The 19,765-nt window shown below is 43.0% G+C and overlaps 1 protein-coding gene across 1 annotated transcript in view; it reads left to right on the top strand.

The window, feature by feature from the left end:
* Window positions 1-5,809: 5,809 nt before the first annotated feature.
* apoba (apolipoprotein Ba) overlaps window positions 5,810-19,765 on the top strand; it is a 68,126-nt gene continuing 54,170 nt past the window's right edge. The window contains exons 1-8 of the mRNA XM_078541550.1: window positions 5,810-6,335; window positions 6,943-6,978; window positions 7,580-7,695; window positions 8,485-8,630; window positions 10,046-10,199; window positions 10,813-10,968; window positions 11,090-11,211; window positions 18,123-18,208. Coding sequence (XP_078397676.1) covers window positions 6,278-6,335; window positions 6,943-6,978; window positions 7,580-7,695; window positions 8,485-8,630; window positions 10,046-10,199; window positions 10,813-10,968; window positions 11,090-11,211; window positions 18,123-18,208 — 874 coding nt within the window. The 5' untranslated portion in view covers window positions 5,810-6,277. The remainder of the gene's footprint in view (window positions 6,336-6,942; window positions 6,979-7,579; window positions 7,696-8,484; window positions 8,631-10,045; window positions 10,200-10,812; window positions 10,969-11,089; window positions 11,212-18,122; window positions 18,209-19,765) is intronic.

The following is a 19,765-nucleotide window of genomic DNA, read 5'->3' as shown; positions in this document are numbered from 1 at the left end:
TTGAAGGATGGCCTAATTTAATCCGGCATGTCCATGAACATGTAAGACCATTTTAGCCTTACCAGGACAAGCTAGGCATCTCCCGGGGGAATCACTTTTAAAGGCAGGCAGATCATCATACCAGAATCTTTGCGACCTGATATTGTTCAATAACTCCACCACTCACACATGGGCCTAGATTGGACAAAAAGGCTCGCAAGACAGACAGTCTATTGGTTGGGTATGAATAATGACGCTGAAGTTGTCGTCAAGGAGTGTGAGGCATATCAAGAGCATATGCTAAATCAGCACAAAGAACCATTGATTCCACATGAAGTTCCTATTCATCCTTGGTCCAAAATCGAATCTGATCTCCTTCATGTCCATGGTACTGACTTTATTGTCATCATCGACTACCTTATCAGGTACCCCATTATTCGACAATTGCAATATGTCAAGCACAACTATCAAGCACACTCTAAATGCTACTTTCAGTTTATTTGATGTGCCTAGCGAGGTCATTATAGATAACAGTCTGCAATTTATTGGTAAGCCATTTCAGGATATGTGTGAGAAGTGGAATATCGATCACACTACTTATTCTCCTCATCACCCTAGGTCCAACAGCCTAGCTGAACAAATGATTTGCACAGTGAAATCTTTAATTCTCAAATGTAGACAGGCCAAGCAAGATCTACACATTGCACTGTTACATATGAAAGCGACACCTTTAACTGCAACTATTCCATTACTGGCAGAGCTCATGTTTGGCAGACTAGTGTGAACCAATCTACTTACTCTTACCCAAACTACTCCCTCAGAAACTAAAGGGCAACTTTTAAAACTGCAGAGAAGATGACCAATGTGCATGAAAAAAATGCGGTAACAGAATTGCCAAGTTTACCATTGAGACAACAAGTTCGCATCCAGGATCCCACAGAAGACACATGGCAACCAGCTGAAATGACAAAGATTTGTTTGGAACCAAGATCCTATTAAGTTATTACACACAAAGGCACGACGGTGAAACGTAACCGAGGACAAGCCAGATCCATTCCAGCTCCTCAGCCTTCGTTCGGTCCTATTGCATCTAGAACAGGATCCCAAATGCAACCAGGAATAACATCCAAGAATGACAATCCCACAGATCACTGTGAACAATTAAAAACACGTCCAGACAAGGTTACCATTACAAAATCTGGGCATACCAGCAGATTACCTCTAAACTTTACGGACTCATAGATTTATCACTTATGTAATGGTAACTAAACAGGTATTGTAAATAGTTATACTCTTTGGAAGGGGGGAAAGTATCTTTAAAAAGAAAGGGGGATGTTGGAATATGCCTTTAAGGGATTGCAGCATTACATCACCAGAAGAGAAGTGTCATGTGATCCAGTTTTTAGTTTCACGTTTGCTTTTAAGCAGAGCACAGCACAGACAGCCCTGCTGATGCGTCTTCGAGCTTTCTATCCGTGTATATCTGTTCTCATGTGCCGTCTTAACAAATGAACCCACAATCTGTTTATCCAATCTGAGGGTCATCTCAGATTACCTTTCTTAGCAGGTCATTCTTCCTGTGTAAGGAAGGAATTGTAGTGCAGTGATTATGGTACTGAATTGGAGCCCAGCGGTCATGAGTTTGAAATCCCATCATAACAAATTGAGAAGATGCCTCGCAGAAATCTGGACTGACATTAGGAAAATAGCCGTGAAAGCTCCTGGTTTGTTTTAAAAGCCAAACCAGGGTGGTATTTAGTGGAGATGATGGTGGTCTTGTGAGCCAGCAATAGCCCCACAGCATCTCTTTTTGAAGCTCACCATGTCAAGTCCACTCAGGCACTTGACAGGCCAGTGGTAGGCTTTCCTCAGGGTCAAGGACACCTTGGGCAGAAGTCCCACCCACCGGGAGATGCTGGGGTGGCGGTGGCTGCTGCCGGTACAACACCCACCTGAGGCCTCGGATTGTGGAAGGGCCAAGGCCATTGTTGAGTGATGGTGAGGGCAGGGTCACAGGATGGTGGTTGTAGGGGAGGGGTGTAGGGGGGTGGGGGGCATCAGCATCAAGGGTGGAGGAGTGGCTTTCAGTGAGCCCCCCTTCCTGATGTCATGTTCCTTGATCAGGCACTGAGTGCCTTGGAACAAGGCCCCCACCTCCGCCCCCAGGGAGCCAGCAAAGCCGGCAGGCAACTACACACGGGTTTGCTTGTTGTGCATCCCACATGGCGAATGCCCCCACTCACTGCTGGGTTAACGCTAGCAGCAGCAGGCCGAGGTTCTTAAGTGGGTATTAATTGCCCACTCAAGAACCTCAATTGGTGGCAGGGCAGGAAGGCAGCGGGTCCCTACCTGCCACCCTCCTGCCTGATTAAATGCCCACCCCACCACTGAACCTGCCACAAGGGAGGGCAGTAAATTACACCCTAGGTCACTAATGCTTCTCTGGAAAGAAATTTGCATTCATGCCTAGTCTGATGTACCTTAGTCTTATACCAAATGGTTATCTTCTAATGCCCTCTCTGAAGTGATCCAGCAAGCCATTCAGTTATAAAAAAACATTCACTCAACAACACAACTTGTATTTATAAAGCACCTTTAACAGAGTGAAATCTTCCAAGCCTGAGTTTTATCTAACAAAATTTGAAACTAAGCCACATAAGGAGATACTTGGACAGATCATCAAAAGTTTAATCCCAGTGGTAAATTTAAGGAGTGTCATAAAAGAGGAAAGCCAGGTAGCAATGTGGAGATGTTTAGGGAGGAAATTCCAGAGTCTAGCATCTTGACAACGGAAGGCACGGGCGCCAATGGTGGAACGATTAAAATTGGAGATGCTCAAGAGGCCAGAATTGAAGGAGCACAGATATCAAGATAGGCCATAAGGCCTGGAAAAGAGATAGAGAGGGGTGAGGCTACAGAGGAATATGAAAGCAAGGATACAAATTTTAAAATCCAGATGTTATTTAAACGGAAGCCACTGTAAGCCAGCAAGCACAGGAAAAAGCCTGCCCCTATCTTTTTAGGGCAACTAGTGAGCACCAATGTGACATTGTCAGCTTCAGCATCATCAGAGAATAAATAAAATAGTGAATTTTAACATGCTATCTAAATGAAGGGAGATGGTGGCATCATGTGATATAGCATGAGTGTTGGAGTCAACAGTTTTCAGGTAAACTCCAAATTAATCTATTCCTGCTCTTTTGGGAGATCTTGATTCTCATTGACATTATCACAAATTCTACACACTTGGAAAATACTCTGTGAAAAGCAGACTACCCATGCTGGTGAAATTGCTTTGTGGAGTTGCACATCTGGAACATGTCTACGCTCCATCTCTAATTGTGGAAATTTCCTCATACAAAAGCACACACAACCCCTGTAATAAGATGGGGAAAGAGAATTTTTTTGGAGCAGGAAGGATCAGTAAGCGACAGATGCTTTAAGAGTCCTTCCGAATGATTCAGAGTGGCAATCACCAGTAAGGTTGCAAGTTTGGTCTTTGGTCTGTGCTGAGTTAGCTGATTTAACCCAATGCAGTTTTGGAATGAGCGGTTTGGCCAGTGCCATTACCCTCAGGACCCTGTCCTAAAGGGGAAAATCAATCGGATTTTTCTGTCTTCATTGTTACCCAGTACTTCATGCTGGAAATGCACCCATTTGAATATGATGTAAGGGCCTCAATTATGAGGCACCCTGTTCACACGACTGGCAACATTCCATAATCGTGCTCATATGTGATTTTTTGAAAAAGCTGACAATGTATCGATGGCTGCTGCTGCATAGCTGACATACCTCATCGTAGGGCCAAAAAGGTTTCTCAGAAGGATGTAGGTCTGGAAGAGGTAACAGGGATAGGAAGGAGCAAGGTCATGGTGGGACTTGAAACAAAGATGAACATTTTAATATGGAGTCCAATGTAGGTCAGCAAGCACAGAAGCGATGGGTGAACGGGATTGCAAGTTAGGATACAGGTAGTAGAGCTTTTGATGGAAGATGGGAGACCAGCCAGGCCCCCAACAGTGATGTAGACAAGGCCAGAGATATCCAAGAAACGGATGAGAATTTTACAAAAATAAGCTGAGCGAGCATGGGGTGCTAGGGCCTGGTGTGGGGATGGGGGTGCTGGGGATATGGAGTGAGCCAGGGTGCCAGAGAAGCCAGAGCCTACTCAATTTTCTGTTGGTTGAAATGGGATGTGAGCCTGAGCAGGCTGTATACCTTTTAAGAGCAGCTGTGAAACATCCACTGTAAAAAAAAAACAGTGTAAATGCTGAACAATCAGCCAAGGTTCCCAATTCATAGGTCCTGGCACAACCATCAGCGTGGGATCCTCCGCAGCCCATTCGGGCACACGGAACCTCCAGGCGTGAGCACGAGTGAGCTCCCCAGAAGTTGCGCTGCGGTTGGGGCCCTCGGTCCTGGCGAATTTCTCAGGGTTCACTATTGTTGGGCCCGCAAGATCCAGGCCAATATGTTTTTCGATGATGTTGCTGAGGTACAGCATTGAGATGAGATATGCAGGGGGGGGGGGAGGGTGGGGATTTTGCAAGAATAGATTTTATGGAGGACTCCAGAGCTAACTTTGAGGGGATGGGGAGAAGCCATTGTAGCCGATTCTTTGGCCGCTACTGAAATGGAGCCAGGAAAGGGCAGTCGCACCCAGCTGGGTGACAGAGAGCGTTGGAGGAGGATGGGGCATCAGCTCCATACAGTTAATATATACAGTACATCCCGTTTCATACAGTGTGATGAAACTCGAAAGGAAACTTACCTTAAGTTGGGTTCGTGCGTTGCAAGTCCGAGGTTGAGAGCTTGGAGGCCAGGCACTCCAGTTCCCAGGAGGCCTCAGGGCTTCGGCACACACGCAGTTCATTCATGTTCACACCTTCAGGCCGGGAACTGGTCCTGCGCAGAGCGAAAGGAAGGGAAAAGGAGCGAAACCGCAGGTCAGCTGACTTGAACCGGAGCACCATTCGAGAGAAGGCATCCCAGGGAGCAGGACACCAGGAGGGGGATGGGGAGAAGGTCCCAAACGAAAGAGTGGGGCAGGAAGAGGTCCCAGGAGTCAAGCTGAAAGAATGGAGCAGGGAAATGGGCTCCGAATTAAAGGCAGAGCTGCAGGGAGTGGACTTGGAGCAAGGCGGGCTCAAGAGAAGCCCTGGGGGGTGGGCCGGAGGAGGCAGCCAAATGTTACCGTGGGCCTATTGGAGCAGTGGTGTTCTGCTTGGAGCGGCCGAAGACCTGAACTTGCGCTTGGAAGGTAAAGCTTTGACTGTACTCGGACATCCAGGGGAAAGGAACCTTGGAAGGTCAGATTGAAATCCTGGCGATGGATCGGTGTTGAAGCCGTCCGAGCGGGAGTGACGTTCGGAGAGAATTCCAAGGCGAGATCTTCGAAAGTGGGGAGATTGGAAAGCCTCGGGCGGGGTTCCAGTGAGGCCGGTTGGTTCAAACGTGCCGACAATTATCCTCAATCAACTCCACAAAAACAGATTATCTGGTTGTCGCCGCAACGCTGCTTGTGGGAGCTTGCTGTGCAGAAATTGGCTCCCATTTCCCCCACATTGCAACAATGGCATCAAAAATGACTGGAAGGTGCTTTGGGATGTCCCGGTCTTTTGAAAGGCACTATATAAATGCACCTTGTTTTCTATTTTATTGCGTAGTATCACCATACAAGCTGATTTCTTGTCAAATCATCGCAGGTCGTGACTTGCTACCAGAGAGAGGTTAAAAAAAACTTCCCAAAAAACAATAACTCCTCCCCGCCCCTCTGCAAACTCCACCTTTATTCATTCGGGGTAAAGTATATTCACGCACGGGCACCATCAATCACATCTGGAGTTAAAATTATCTTGATGAACTGGCTTGGGTTTCGCTCTGAGTTTAATGATGTCATCTTAACTCATCTGTGTGAAACTAGTTTTAACCAATTTCAACTCGCGTGGGTCGTTTTTTTTTTCCAATCATATCAGCTTAGAATCGACCCTTGGTCATCAGTATTTTTTTCCCCCGTCGACAAGAATATTCGATGGCAAATATACCTACAAAGAAAAGCCATTTCTACCTCCAACTTATAAAGTTATTATAAGCAAAACCTCAGTTCCCTTTGTCTCAACTGCCTTAAAAAAAACTCCCCCCAGTACCCCACCCCCCAAGTTTTAACCTTTGGACTTTCTGATAACTTTTGCAACTGCAATGAACTTCATAAACAGATTGGCTCAGCTACAGTGACTATATAAGGTGCACCAGGGCACAATTTAGTCACTTCAGCAGGGAGATCGTAAACCAGTTCAACATGGGCTTCTATACGAAGCTCTTTTTCCTATTGGTTTTCGGCAGCTGTGTTATTGCACGTAAGTTTTCGTTAACTTTTATCCTGGCAAATCAGGGCCCATCAAATGCGATGTTTTACTTGCATTAATTTATACCCCATTTACATTGTAACCCACATGAATGCCTTTCTGGGGACAGGCAGTAAATTCGGATACAATTCTTTCGAACAGAATTAGTTCGAATTCGTTCAGACGGATTAAACAAAAATCACTTCACCTTCCAAGTCAGTGAGTGACTTCAGTGAGTTAATCTGTTAAATTCAAAAGATTTTAGTTTTAAAAGCAGTATTCCCAATTCTACTCACCTCTTAAAACTCCAAATTACTTGAAATATGTTTTTTTTTAAATCTAGGTTACATTAAGATTTTTTTTTTTAAATCCTTTGACTTGATAAATATTTGACTTGATTTTGCATCGGTAAGAGACAGAAAACTACCAGAGTGTCTCTGTGCTGTTTGGTTAGCGAAACGAAGAAACATTCAAAGAGGAATTTGTTGAATGCTTTGCGTCAAGAATAGTAGCAGAGATCTTTGAAAGGAAAGATGCACTGTTAAAAGCTGTTAACTTTAGTTGTATTTGTTTTAAAAATATATATATATGCACATATAAATGTTTTTTCACTTTTCAGAAGGCAAATCTGAAGAGAGAAACACGCGCTGTTCAAGTAAGTCGTGTTGTATTAAATAACTAGCTGACTATTTACTGTTGAAAATTGATCTGGTCTCAGTTATTAAATATTTGGGACCAGCTTCTGGAAACCAGAGGAGACCAAATCGCCCCTTGACTTACTTGGCATCAATTCATACAGACCAGGAAATTTCATGATCTGTACAGAACAGACTAAAATGTTTTTTAAAAATTGTCATTCTGAGGTGCAATCAGACCGACCAGGAGGGTGTGAGGGGAATTCTGGAATTTGGAGTTGGGGATTCGGAGAACAACAAAAAAAAAATGGGGAGATACAACCCTCCTGCCTACTTGGTGACTGCCGCCTATGAAGGTGTATATGATTTTGTTTGTGGAAACTTGTTGCCGTTTTACTTGGGAAGAGCGCCCGGCTGGTGGAATAGCGCCGCCCGCTGGGGCATCGGAATGCTGCAGCCCCTACAGACCCATCCTGACAAGACATTTATTTGTCAAGCAGCATCTGGATCTGTTGATCAGCGATTGTGATATAAATCTTGGAGTCGGGGGGGGGGGGGGGGGGGCGGTGTTGGTTTCTTCGGCCTAATAATTACAACATATGTTTATTTTTCCCAATGTAGGGCAAACAACTCGCTTCAAAAATCTTAAGAAGTATTTTTACAACTATGAAGCTGAGACCTCCACTGGAATGGCTGGGACTGCAAACTCTCGCACCGGTGTCCATATATCCTGCAAAGTAAGTCGATGTTTGCCTGCATGTAGAAATGCAACATCTAAATCCAAAGTTCACTAAAAGACGTTCACTGAAGAGCTCCCAGATCTTTACATATTTTCAAATGATTAGTAGGCTGGAAAGATTGCTGGAGCCCATTCTTGATAACTTAGTATCTGTATCTATAATTTAATTTTTCCTTTGCTCAAATATATCTAACACGGCGATATGCTTCAGCTTAAATAATGTAAAAGATACAATTTCTTTGTCAAATGAAATAAAAAATAATGTATTTTACAAGTTTCTGATCATTACCCAGTAAGTGACATAAGGTCTGTAAACATGGTAAACATGATTCATTGTTTCTTTAAAATTTATATAATGGTGCTGTTGCACCCAGATGTAGTTATTCATCTAAAGGTATTTCCAAACAAATGATACTCCGTATCTACTACTTCCAGAGTGGCAGGCTAATTGGTTGCCTATTCTGTCAGTGACAATGCTTAGAAACTCCCAGTAAAGTACCATTTATATTTCAATTTTGAAGAGGTATTGGTATCTTTCTTATGTGTCTACTTATGTGTTTTTAAGAGTATGCAGACTAGCAGTTCCTAACTCCCTGCCTCTACATGGTAAAATAATAATAAAATAACATTTAGGCAGTTTTACATATTTCTTAAAAAATAACGATAGCATCATTTTTAATGTATCAGCCAGTCACATGAGCCTCTAGTTTGCATTTCGATTAGGAACATAAATTGAAATTGAAAAGGAAGTTAAAACTATTTGTTTAACCTGGCTTCTTTTCGACAGGTGGAACTTGAAGTCCCTCAGTACTGCTCCTACTCCATGCAGATAAATGCATGCACCCTGAAGGAAATAAACAGCGTCAGTGCTGATGGCAAACCTAACTTCGAGCTTTCCAAGGACTCTGAAGAATTCCAGCAAGCTATGTCCAAGTGAGGAACATTGACATTTCTGAATCTTGTTGTGGGAATTTCAGTGGAGCTTCTCATGTCATCTGCGATAGCATTAGCAGAACAGTCCCAGACTGGTAAAATGGTCTAAACAGCATACCAGGGGCGGGCAATTGCAGCACGTCTCCTGAAATTATGCCAGATGAGCAGCGGAGCTCAGCAATACAATCTGCTTTCTTTGTCTGCGAAAAAAGAAATGGTGCTATAAATGACTGCTTGTGATACAGGCAGCTGAATACTTCATACATTCCTAAGACATTCCTCTGTTCTTGATTTTACCAAGGTTTTAACTTTTTTTTATTCATTCACGGGATGTGGGCTTCGCTGGCTGGGGCCAGCATTTATTGCCCATCCCTAGTTGCCCTTGAGAATGTGGTAGTGAGCTGCCTTCTTGAACCGCTGGAGTCCATGTGGTGTAGGTACATCCACAGTGCTGTTAGGGAGGGAGTTCCAGGATTTTGACCCAGCGACGGCGAAGGAACGGCGATATATTTCCAAGTCAGGTTGGTGAGCGACTTGGAGAGGAACTTCCAGGTGGTGTTGCTCCCATGTGTCTGCTGCCCTTGTCCTTCTAGGTGGTAGTGGTCGTGGGTTTGGAACGTGCTGTCTAAGGAGCCTTGGTGAATTCCTGCAGCGCATCTTTTAAAATAAATTAGTAAATACCACATTGAAAACAATTGACAAACCAGCTTTAAGTGCCCCTTCACAATATGCAGCTGGTGGACTATCTTTGTCCACTACTCCTTGTGACTTGTGGATGTCACTTAGCTTACAATATAATTAGTTTAGTGGGATTGTGGTATTAGGACATATTGGACCAGTCATTAGTTATGGCCCATGTAATATTTGAGGCCGACAGCTGCTTAGACTGTAACAGCCGCTGATGCATTGAGAGCAGAGCCTAACTCCTCCTCAACTTCGCAATGTCCAATTTCAAAGAGGCTCTCTTAAACAGGTCTTAATCTCTCACTTCTGTATGTAAGGACCTTTATCTAAAAAAAATGGTTCAACCCAATTTCGGATATCTTTTAGGCATCCTTTGGTTGCGGCATTTTGGTCTTCAATACTGGCCCTAGTTGCGCTCATTTTACACACAAAACAGGTGCAATAAGGTCCAATTTCTAGGCCATCATAACTAGACTTCCCAAAAGGAGTTTGGCAATCCTGGAATAACTTAAGAAATAGTTGAATGCTGAAGCGGGGGACTTTACAGTCTTTCTGTATAGACGAACTAAAATGCATCAAGTGATCCTCCTCCTCTGTAATAATCTTGAGATATGGGAAATGACAATGAAATGGGATTGGATTAAGCAACCGATTTGAAGAACCAACACTGGCTGGCTCACAATGGACCAAATAATTTACTTCTAACTTTTATGAAATGCTTTTCCTCATAGGTATGAACTGAAATTCACAATACAGGGACACACGGGTGTCAATCTATACCCAAACAGAAATGAACCAGTGAACATTCTCAACATCAAAAGAGGAATCATTTCTGCCCTTCTGGTGCCACTGGAGTCTAATGAAGATGTACAGACAGTTGACATAGTAAGATTTTTTTTAAAATTAGCTTATCGCAGTTCAAGTGGACTTAATAAAAATTTCAAACGGATGCTCAGCTTTCAAATGTCCTTTCTACAGTGAAGTTTCTACGATAAAATTACTTGCCCCCAAAGCTGAAACGTTATGTAACGTGGAAGAGCATTATTAGCTGCCTGTACAGCTTGATGTAGAGTGTTCAGCCTGGGACTGAAACTGGTCAATTCTTAATTTAAATTTAAGAAAATAAAGTATTTTTTTCTTATGAGTTAATTCCCTGAAAATGTGCAAAATTGAATCCGTTTTGTTAGGTTCATTTGAATGATAAGTTGAGAAAAAAAAAATTAGGACGTTTCCAAAACAGTATTATTTTCATTAAACTCGTGAAAAGTTTAATGAAAATAAATGATTACTTTTTAATCAAAATCTTTGAATGGTATTCATTGACTTTCCCCGAAGAAAAAACAAAGTAGCAGGCCAAAACATTGCTGGCTTCATTTTTATTTGGGATGTTAATCACAAGAGGGTTTGGCATTAGCATTATGTTTTTCTTTTGAAGAAATTATAAGCAAGTATACATTTATTTAAAAATGCAAATTTTTTTCTTTCCTTTGTGGCTCAGGCTACTGTGTATGGTAACTGCACAAGTGAGTTCACAGTGAACAAGAGATCAGGGAACGCAGCTACTCATATTACAATTGGAAGAGATCTTACTGCCTGTAATAGATTCACACCTATCACAGACTACAGAAGTCCTTTGGCTTTGCTTACAGGAATGGTAAGAAAATAAAAATACTTATTGAAGTGTGACTGTTGTTAAAATACTGTATTTTTTTTTGCAAATTCAAGTTTGATTATGTGACATTTCTTCCTTAAAAACATTTTATTTGTATCCACAGCATACACCCTTGGCATCTTTGCTAGGTAGCAGTCAATCTTGCAGTTATTCCCTTGATGCGAAGAAGCATGTAACAGAAGCCATTTGCAACGAAAAACATATTTTGCTGCCTCGTTCTCATAAGTAAGTCGTTTCACTAAAATACCAATTAATAGCTCTGCTTCACAGATCTACATCTTCACATGTTCCTGCAGTAGATTTTATATATATATATATATATATATTTCAGCACAGTATAGCAAGAAAATACAAGAATATCTGCTCTGACAATTTTTTAATGTATATTTAGGTTAATGAACTGTGTTTTAAAGGGTTTAGGTTTTTTTTTTAGTTTTACTCTCTGTAGATTTTGGGTTGTCTTGTGTGTCACTGTTATGTGTGTCACTATACACCACGTTTAACACTCCTAATGTGTTCCTAAAATTGGCATGCTAAAAAACAATGTGCTAAACGAAAATCACTTTCCTGTTAGGAAACATGTCATAAGGGTGGGTTGCGTTCCTGACCTGTATTTTTTACATTAAAAGCCTATTGGCTGCCTTGAACCTAAATGACCCAAAAATCCTTATTAACGCTTAATAACTTAAGAACTCTTAATAACTTACTAACTCTTGATAATTACTAAGTCTTTCAACTTACCTCCTGCTCACCACCTCTCTCGACTCGCCGCTTCCCTCCCATTTGCCCCCTCTCCTGCGCGCTGCTTCCCTCTCCTATTCTCCAGCGTCGCCGCCTCTCCCAGTCTCCAATCCCCTCCCTGACCTCCCTCTCGCCGCCTCCCACCCTGACCCTCCTGCTCACTGCTTTGCTCTGCCACTCCCTCTTGCTTGTCGCTTCCCCTCCCCCGAACCCTCGCTAAGAGTGAAGGCCTGGGAGAGGGGCAGCAAGAGGGAAGGAACAAGCGAGGGAGTGAGAGGAGTTACGAATGGGGAGGAGGAAGTGGGGAGGGTTGCTGAGGGAAGCAGTGAGTGGGAGGGTCAGGAAGTCAGGAGGGCCAGGGAGGGAAGTGGTGAGCAGAAGGCCTGGGGGAGGGAAGCGGTGAGTGGGAGGATCAGGGGAGGGATGCAGCAAATGAGTGAGGTGACGAGTGGAATGGTCGTCACATGGGAGGATCGGCGAGTGAACGAGGTGGGGAACAGAAGGATTAATGAGTCGGAAGAGGCGATGAGCAGGAGATGTGCTGAATTGGGAGAGGTAGCGAGCTGGAGAGGCAGCAAGTCAGGAGAGACAGTGAGAAGGAGAGGTGACAAGTTGGGAAAGGTGAAGAGCAAGTGAGGTGGTGAGTCGGGAGAGGTGACACGTTGGGAGAGGCAGTGAGCGAGTAAGGGGGCATGTCAGGGAAGGCAGTCAGCAGGAGGATCAGCGAGTCGGAAGAGGCAGGGAGTAGGAGATGTGATGATTTGGGGAAGGTGGTGAGCGGGTGAGGTGCGAGTTGGGAGTGGTAGCGAGTGGGAGAGGAGGTGAGCAGTGTCAAGATAATAGCTGATTGTGGCTGCAGGCTCAAATACTAGATGCTCTACTGCACTCTGTACTATATACGGGCTCACCTGACCAGGGGTTTGAAGGTCAGATAGCACATGTTGGAATCTGTCCTGATAGAGTTCAGACACTGTAGATATGTGTTCATGTTAGGAAAATGTGTTATCAATAAAGTCAGCCCAGCTACATTGTGGATGGCCTGTGTGCATCATTAAAACAAGGAACAAGATGCGGTGTCAGAAGTAAACTAAGTGCAACAATGGAGGTTCTGAAACCACTGACAGAGCTCAGTTTAGAGGACAGTCTCGCCAAAACCTGAAGTAGGTTCCAGCAGTGATTCGAGCTTTACCTCACAGCGATGGGCAGTGATAAAAAAGACCCTCAGGTACAGTCTTCCATATTTCTTCACATAGCAGGGGAAGAACTCCAGAAGTCTATAGCACATTCACGTTTGAATGCAGCCCTAAGAGAACATGACGTTGAAAGTTACCGATTTTTTTTACGTGCACGCAAGGCATTGACAACATTAGTCAGCATGTAACTGTGCTGAGGAAACAAGCTAAATCATGTGAATTTGGAGTACTTGAAAAATCTCATCTGAGATAGGATCATTCGTGGGATCGCAGATGACTCTCTGAGAGAACAGCTTTTGACAGAAGTTGATCTCACGCTGGAGAAAGCAGATCAGCAGAGACAACAAAACGCCAGATCAAACAGATGGCAGAAGATGATAAGCAGCAAATGAGCAAGCAGTCAGATGCAGCGAAACAGAAACAGCCCTGGGAAAGAACAAATAGACAACCTGAAGGTAAAAAGAACAAAACTGTGATTAAAACATTTAAATGCAGCCGATGTAGAACAGAGAATTTACCACCTCGTTTTCCAGCCTATGGAAAGCAGTGCAAGAACTGTGTTAAACTAAGTCACTTCGCTAAGATGTATAAATCGAAGAAAGTACACACGATTGACACAGGCACTGAAACTGAACTTTTCATAGGTGCAGTAACAACAAATTCCAAAGGAGATGAATGGAAGGTTGATTTTAAAATTGCCAACATTATGGTGAATTTCAAGCTTGGCACAGATGTACAAGAAAATGCCACTCCTATAAGCCTGTACTGTAAGATAAGCAAAGAAAAGCAGCTATCTAAAACAAAAGTGAAGCTGTCTACTCATACAGGTGATAAAAGTTGCTGCAGAAGACAACTGCACACTTAAAGTGAACTACAAAAAACAGTCTCAAGCACTTCCGTTCATAGCGGTGAAAACTGATGCAAAACCCATTCTTGGAATCAAAGCTCGTGAAAATCTGAAGCTAATCAAGAGAATAATGACTGTCACCACTGATGACATCCTGAGTGAGTATAAGGATGCGTTCCAGGGGATTGGCTGCCTAAAAGGAGGACACACCATCAAGATTAACAAAACTGTGACATCCAAAATACAGCCGCCCAGGGAAAGTGCTGAGAGATCGACTGAAGGCAGATTTGGGCAGAATGGAGACATTTCACATCATCAAGAAACTTGAAGAACTGACAAAATGGGTTAATTCAATTGGAATTATAGAAAAATCAGATGGGAATCTGCGAGTCTGTCTAGATCCCAGAAACCTAAACCTGGCAGTACAAAGGGAGCATTACCAGATGCCCACAGAGGAATAGATCACATGTAAACTAGCTGATGCTAAATACTATTCAGCCATGGATGCGGGTTCAAGCTTCTAGCAGGTCAAAGTGGATGAATACCACCACGTGGGCGATACAGGTTTTTATACTTACCTTTTGGTATTAATTCAGCTCTGGAGGTGTTCCACAGAACAGTGAAGCAGGCGTGGGAACCTATATCGACAATGTGCTGGTCTGGGGAGCCTCACGAGAAGAGCACAACCACGGACTGAGGCAGGTGCTGGCCAGAGCTAGAGAAGGGAGCCTCAAGTTGAAGAAGGAAAAGTGCAAAATAGGCCTTCATGAAATCAAGGACTTGGGACATGTGACTAATAAGTGAGGGACTGAAGCTGGACCAGAGTTAAATCGAAATAGTCATGAACATGCCAACCCCAGAATGTAGGAAAGATTAGGAGAGGTTTTTGGGAATAGTGACCTCTCCAGAGCAATTCATTCCAAACATGTCAGACCTGACAGCACCTCTCAGAGAACGTCTATAAAATGATGTGGAATGGCACTGGGAACAACGTCACCAGAAGCTTTGACCAGTCTGAAGAGAACACTGACCCAGGCACCAGTGTTACAGTATTACGATGTCAGTCAGCCAGTCAAGATCTCAGTTGGCACTTCAAAGTCTGGTCTGGGAGCTGTCCTCTTGCAAAATGAGGCACCAGTGGCGTACACTTCAAAGGCAATGCCTGAAACACAGCAGCGGTATGTCCAAATAGAGAAAGAAATGTTAGCAATTGTGTTTGGCCTAGAACACTTCCACCAGTTTGTCTATGGCAAAGATGTGGAGGTAGTCTGATCATAAGCCTTTGGAAGCTACACTTAAAAAAAGCCCTGAACTGTGCCCCAACAAGAATCCAAAGATCATTATTGTGTCTGCAGAAGTACCAGGTCAGAGTTAAATACAAACTGGGCAAGGAAATGTACATTGCAGACACTCTGTCACATGCATAGCTACCCATCACAGAGGAAGAGGATAAAAAAACAGAAGCATTGGTTCACATGCTGACAAAGAACTTACTTGTGGCTGTAGCCAAACTGGATGAGATCAGGGAAACAACAAGACTAACACCACCCTGAGAAAACTGCAGCAGATTGTGCAAACTGTCTGGCCCACACATCGGAGCGGAGCCCCTTCTGATGTACAAGAGCAATGGAACTTTCGAGAGGAACTTCATATAGCAGAAGGAATACTTTTCAAGGGATGAAAGATTATAATTCCTACAACACTGAGGAAAGAAATGCTGCATGTCACCTCAGCATGGAAACATGCAGGGGAAGAGCTCGAGATGTAATGTATTGGCCTGTAATAGGAGCACAGATCGGGGAAATGGTGAATGCGTGTGCAGTGTGCCAAATGTACAGTAAATTCCAACAAAGAAAACCACTTCAACCACACAGTGTTCCAGAGAGGCCCTGGCAGAAAATTAGAGTGGATTTGTTCACATTTGACAACAGTAAGTACCGACTAGCAATAGATTATTACTCAAAGTTTTTTCAGTCTGTGCTGCTGAGAAATGATAGTAAGAGCATCACAGTAAGAGCATCACTGTAATAACTCATTTAAAATCAATTTTTGCTCGCCAAGGCAAAGCTGAAGTGCTCATCTCAGATTACAGTCCACTATTCTCAGGCACTGAGTTTCACAATTTGCACAGGACTGGGAGTTTTGCCACACTACATCAAGTCCCAAATATCCACAATCCAATGGGAATGGTGGAACGTACCATGCAGACCTTAAAACACTTGTTGAAGAAGGCAAAGACAGAAAGAAGAGACCCCTACCTGGTTCTGCTGGATTTCAGGAATACTCCATTAGAGGGCATTGGATCATCTCCAGCACAGCTCCTGTGAAGAACTAAGCTTCCAACTATGCCCCAATTGTTATTTCCACAGCCAGTGAGATACAGGGCGCAGGACCTGCTCACACTGAGACAGCAGAAGCAGAAACAGTATTTTGATCGAGGCGCCCAACCTCTACCTGACCTGAACATGGGAGAGACAGTGAGGATTCAGCATGAAGGGATCTGGAATGCTGCTGTTGTCACAGGAATCACAGGAGAACCGAGATCTTACATAGTGCAGAGTCCAAATGGACAACAGTGCAGGAGAAAACGGAAATTCTTACGGAAAACAAATGAAACACAACCCTGCTCTGAACCAGAAAGTGTAGCTGAAGATCAAAAACCAGAATGTACCAGGGAAGCAACAGATAACCAGACAAAGCCTGAGAGTCCTGAAAACTATCCAAGGGGTGGTAGTGACACAGAGCTGGAGGAAGCCTCTTGTCCTTCAAAATCACCTCTGTCACTATTCAGAACACCCAGTGGAAGAATTGTGAAAAAAACCACAGAGATACAGAGTAAAAGACAAAACAGACTGATCAAAACAGAGTGAGAAAGAATAGATGAGAGACTTTGTATACTTGAGTTGCATAGCAGTTTTTGTTAAAAAAAAGGAACTGTCATGATAATAGCTGATTGTGGTCGTGGACTCCAATATTAGATACTATATGATACGTTGTACTATATATGGCATCACCTGACCTGGGGGTTGAAGGTCAAGATAGCACATGTTGGAGCTTGTCCTGATAGAATTCAGTTACTGCAGATATGTGTTCATGATAGGAAAATATGGTATCAATAAAGTTAGCTCAGCTACAATGTCGACGGCCTGTGTGCATCATTGAAACCAAGAAACAAGACAAGTGGGTGGGTCGGCAGTTTGGAATGGTCGGCAAGCAGGAGGACTGGCAAGTTAAGATGGTCAGCGAGTGGGAGAGGTGATGAGTTGGAGGGCTGGAAGAGGGAGGCAGAAAGCAGCAGGTTTTTTCTCAAAAAGAATGAGCATGAAACTAAAATGGCAGCATCGCTTTTCGGGGGATGTCCCTAATTTACCAACCGCACTAAAATGAAAACATGGCATTAGAATGCATTTTAAACTGGGATACCTGTACAACTTCATTGTATTTCTCAAACCGGTAACTATCAAAGAAAAACGTAAATATTCTTTTAAACTCCTTTTTCAGAATTTTTGGTTAATGTATTCGTTTTGTTGAATGCACATTCAAATGGCAATTTAAGTAAAATAAGCCATTTGTGCTTTGGCTATTGTAATGCTCTTTGGCACATTTTCTGTTAATCATTGCTCCCTGCATGTACCCTCCATATTAATCTATACCCCATAAACATTTTTGTACATCTAAGTTCACGGCTGAACTACCCAATTGGTTAAAGACAGGCTAACTTTTCAACCTTCCAATTTGATTAGCGTTTCCACTGTGAAAAACAATTAATCAGATGTCAGGAGAAAGCTTTAAGCTACTTTCAGCTGCCGCAGCAGTTGCTCAATTCAATCTCCACAACAAGTATGGCCAAAATAGAGCATATGTGAGGCCTTAGATTGCTTAAGCAAGGTGGCTTGTTCTGCCCACCTCCTTTCCAGTGAAAATTGTCACAAAAAACCCCACCCATTACTTTTATTGAATTCTTGAAAATAGGAACAATTGTTATTGCATTTATTCTTTCAGAAGTGCAGCAATGGGGCATGGAACCATTGTTCTCTGTATAGGTCAATGGCATTTCATGTACCAACATCAGAGTGCCAGTTACATCTTGATGTTACCAGAGAGCCCCCCTGCCTATCTGTTAAACATAAAAAAGTTTACAGCTAAAATGTTCTCAGGATACTGGGCAACAGAGGAACATTTCTAGGCATTAAAATCAAAAGTTGGAGGTGATCTCCCATCTCTAGTCCAAATGCACTTTAAATGTTTTTGCACCTAAGCTTTATGTAATTGGAAACCTAAAACTGCCTTTTGTCAATATAGTCATTATAAAGTGCTTGATGTATCTGTGACTTAAGCTTTTATTTCTTTGTTAGAGATCAATATGGAGCTATATCACATGTAAAGCAGACACTTAGACTTGAAAGTTTCAGTCAGACCAATATCAGATACTTTGCTAAAGGTAAGATACTATGTTTTATAGATCTTGTTTACAGTATTATTTTATCTTGGTTTTTACACTTTGAAATCTTTTCCAGTGAGAATGAAAAAAATCAGTCTCTAGCTTATCACTACTTTTCTTTAAAAGTCCATAAAATACTATATGATTTGGATTATGGTAAATTTAAATTATTGTATATTGAAATGAAGGGTAGAGGTAATTTTATGCCTTTACACTCTCAATTGGGACCCTTATCCACTGAAAACTCGTCTATGGAATTTTGGTGTGTTCTCCTCATTAATGATTGGAAGATCATGAGGAATAAGCAATCAGTATTGCACGATGTGCTCTAGGAAATAAATGTGAGAGGAGGATTTTAATATAGATTACACCATTCATGGTAAGATTAGATGGGGGGGATTCTCATTTCTTTCTCACCCCAGCTTTCAACATGAATGGGATGGTACCCGGATGAAAATTGAAAGAAAATGCTGAATTCCCACCAGAATCCTGCTCGCTGTGACTTTCGCTTGAGCCTCAGTTTTGGCGGTCAGCACACCCACTGGAAATGGATGGCAGCTTCATTATTATTTTCAAAAAAGGGGAAGGAATGTGGAAGGGAGCTACGCCATTTTCAGCCCAGGAGTGTGCTGGGTGTTGCGTTCCCAACATGCCAATGAAACCTGGTGGGGGACAAGACAGGGGGCAAACTTACAGTAAAATGCTTACCTGGCCGAATCAATGCTAATGTTGTGATAATAGCCTCAAAACCGGGTCAGCTAATTTACTCTCCCATTAAGGTCAGCATTTTAGTGATTGCCATTTTTAAATGGGCTTCCAGAGCACTAACCTGTTACAGGCAGTCAATCTCGTCATTCTGCGAATTAGTGACCTAAATTGTAGTTAGGACCTCAGTCATAAGTTGCAGAGGCTGATGGGCGGAGTGGTGTCATGCACATTCCACACTTATTTCCTGGCATTGAGAGGCCTGAATATTTCTCAAATAACGGCCTGGAAAAGTTTCTAGATAATATTTTAATGGAGCCAGGAGTGCTTTTCCTGGCCTCACAAAAGTGGCCTAGGTCCAGGCTTGGGCTGTAAAGCCATTCCATGTCCGCCTCCCCAGGCCCCTGCCCAGAGATAACTGCAGGCCAACGTCATCATCGTCATCAGCTGGCCCAGAAATGGCGAGCTGCTGCCACATGCCCATGTTGTGTGTGCAGCTCAGTGGTGAGATATAAATGAAGCCCAAACACAAAATAGCTCGCATGGCCGCCTTTTGGATGAAATGTTAAACCGAGGTCCCATTCGCCTGCTTGGGTGGATGTACAAGTTCCATGGTACCATTTCAAAGAAAAGCAGAGGAATTTCTCTGGAGTCCTGGCCAATATTTATCCCTCGATCAACATCATAAAAACAGATTATCATTATCACATTACAAGTTTGTGGGAATTTGCTGCATGCAAATTGGCTACTATGTTTCCTGCATTACAATAGTGACTACATTTTGGAAGTAGTTCATTGGCTGTAAAGTACTTTGAGATGTCCGGTGGTTATGAGAGGTGCTATTTAAACGCA

This window comes from Cetorhinus maximus, chromosome 5, assembly GCF_964194155.1.
Source record: "Cetorhinus maximus chromosome 5, sCetMax3.hap1.1, whole genome shotgun sequence".
NCBI lineage: Eukaryota > Metazoa > Chordata > Chondrichthyes > Lamniformes > Cetorhinidae > Cetorhinus > Cetorhinus maximus.
This window is presented reverse-complemented; position numbering and strand designations above follow the sequence as displayed.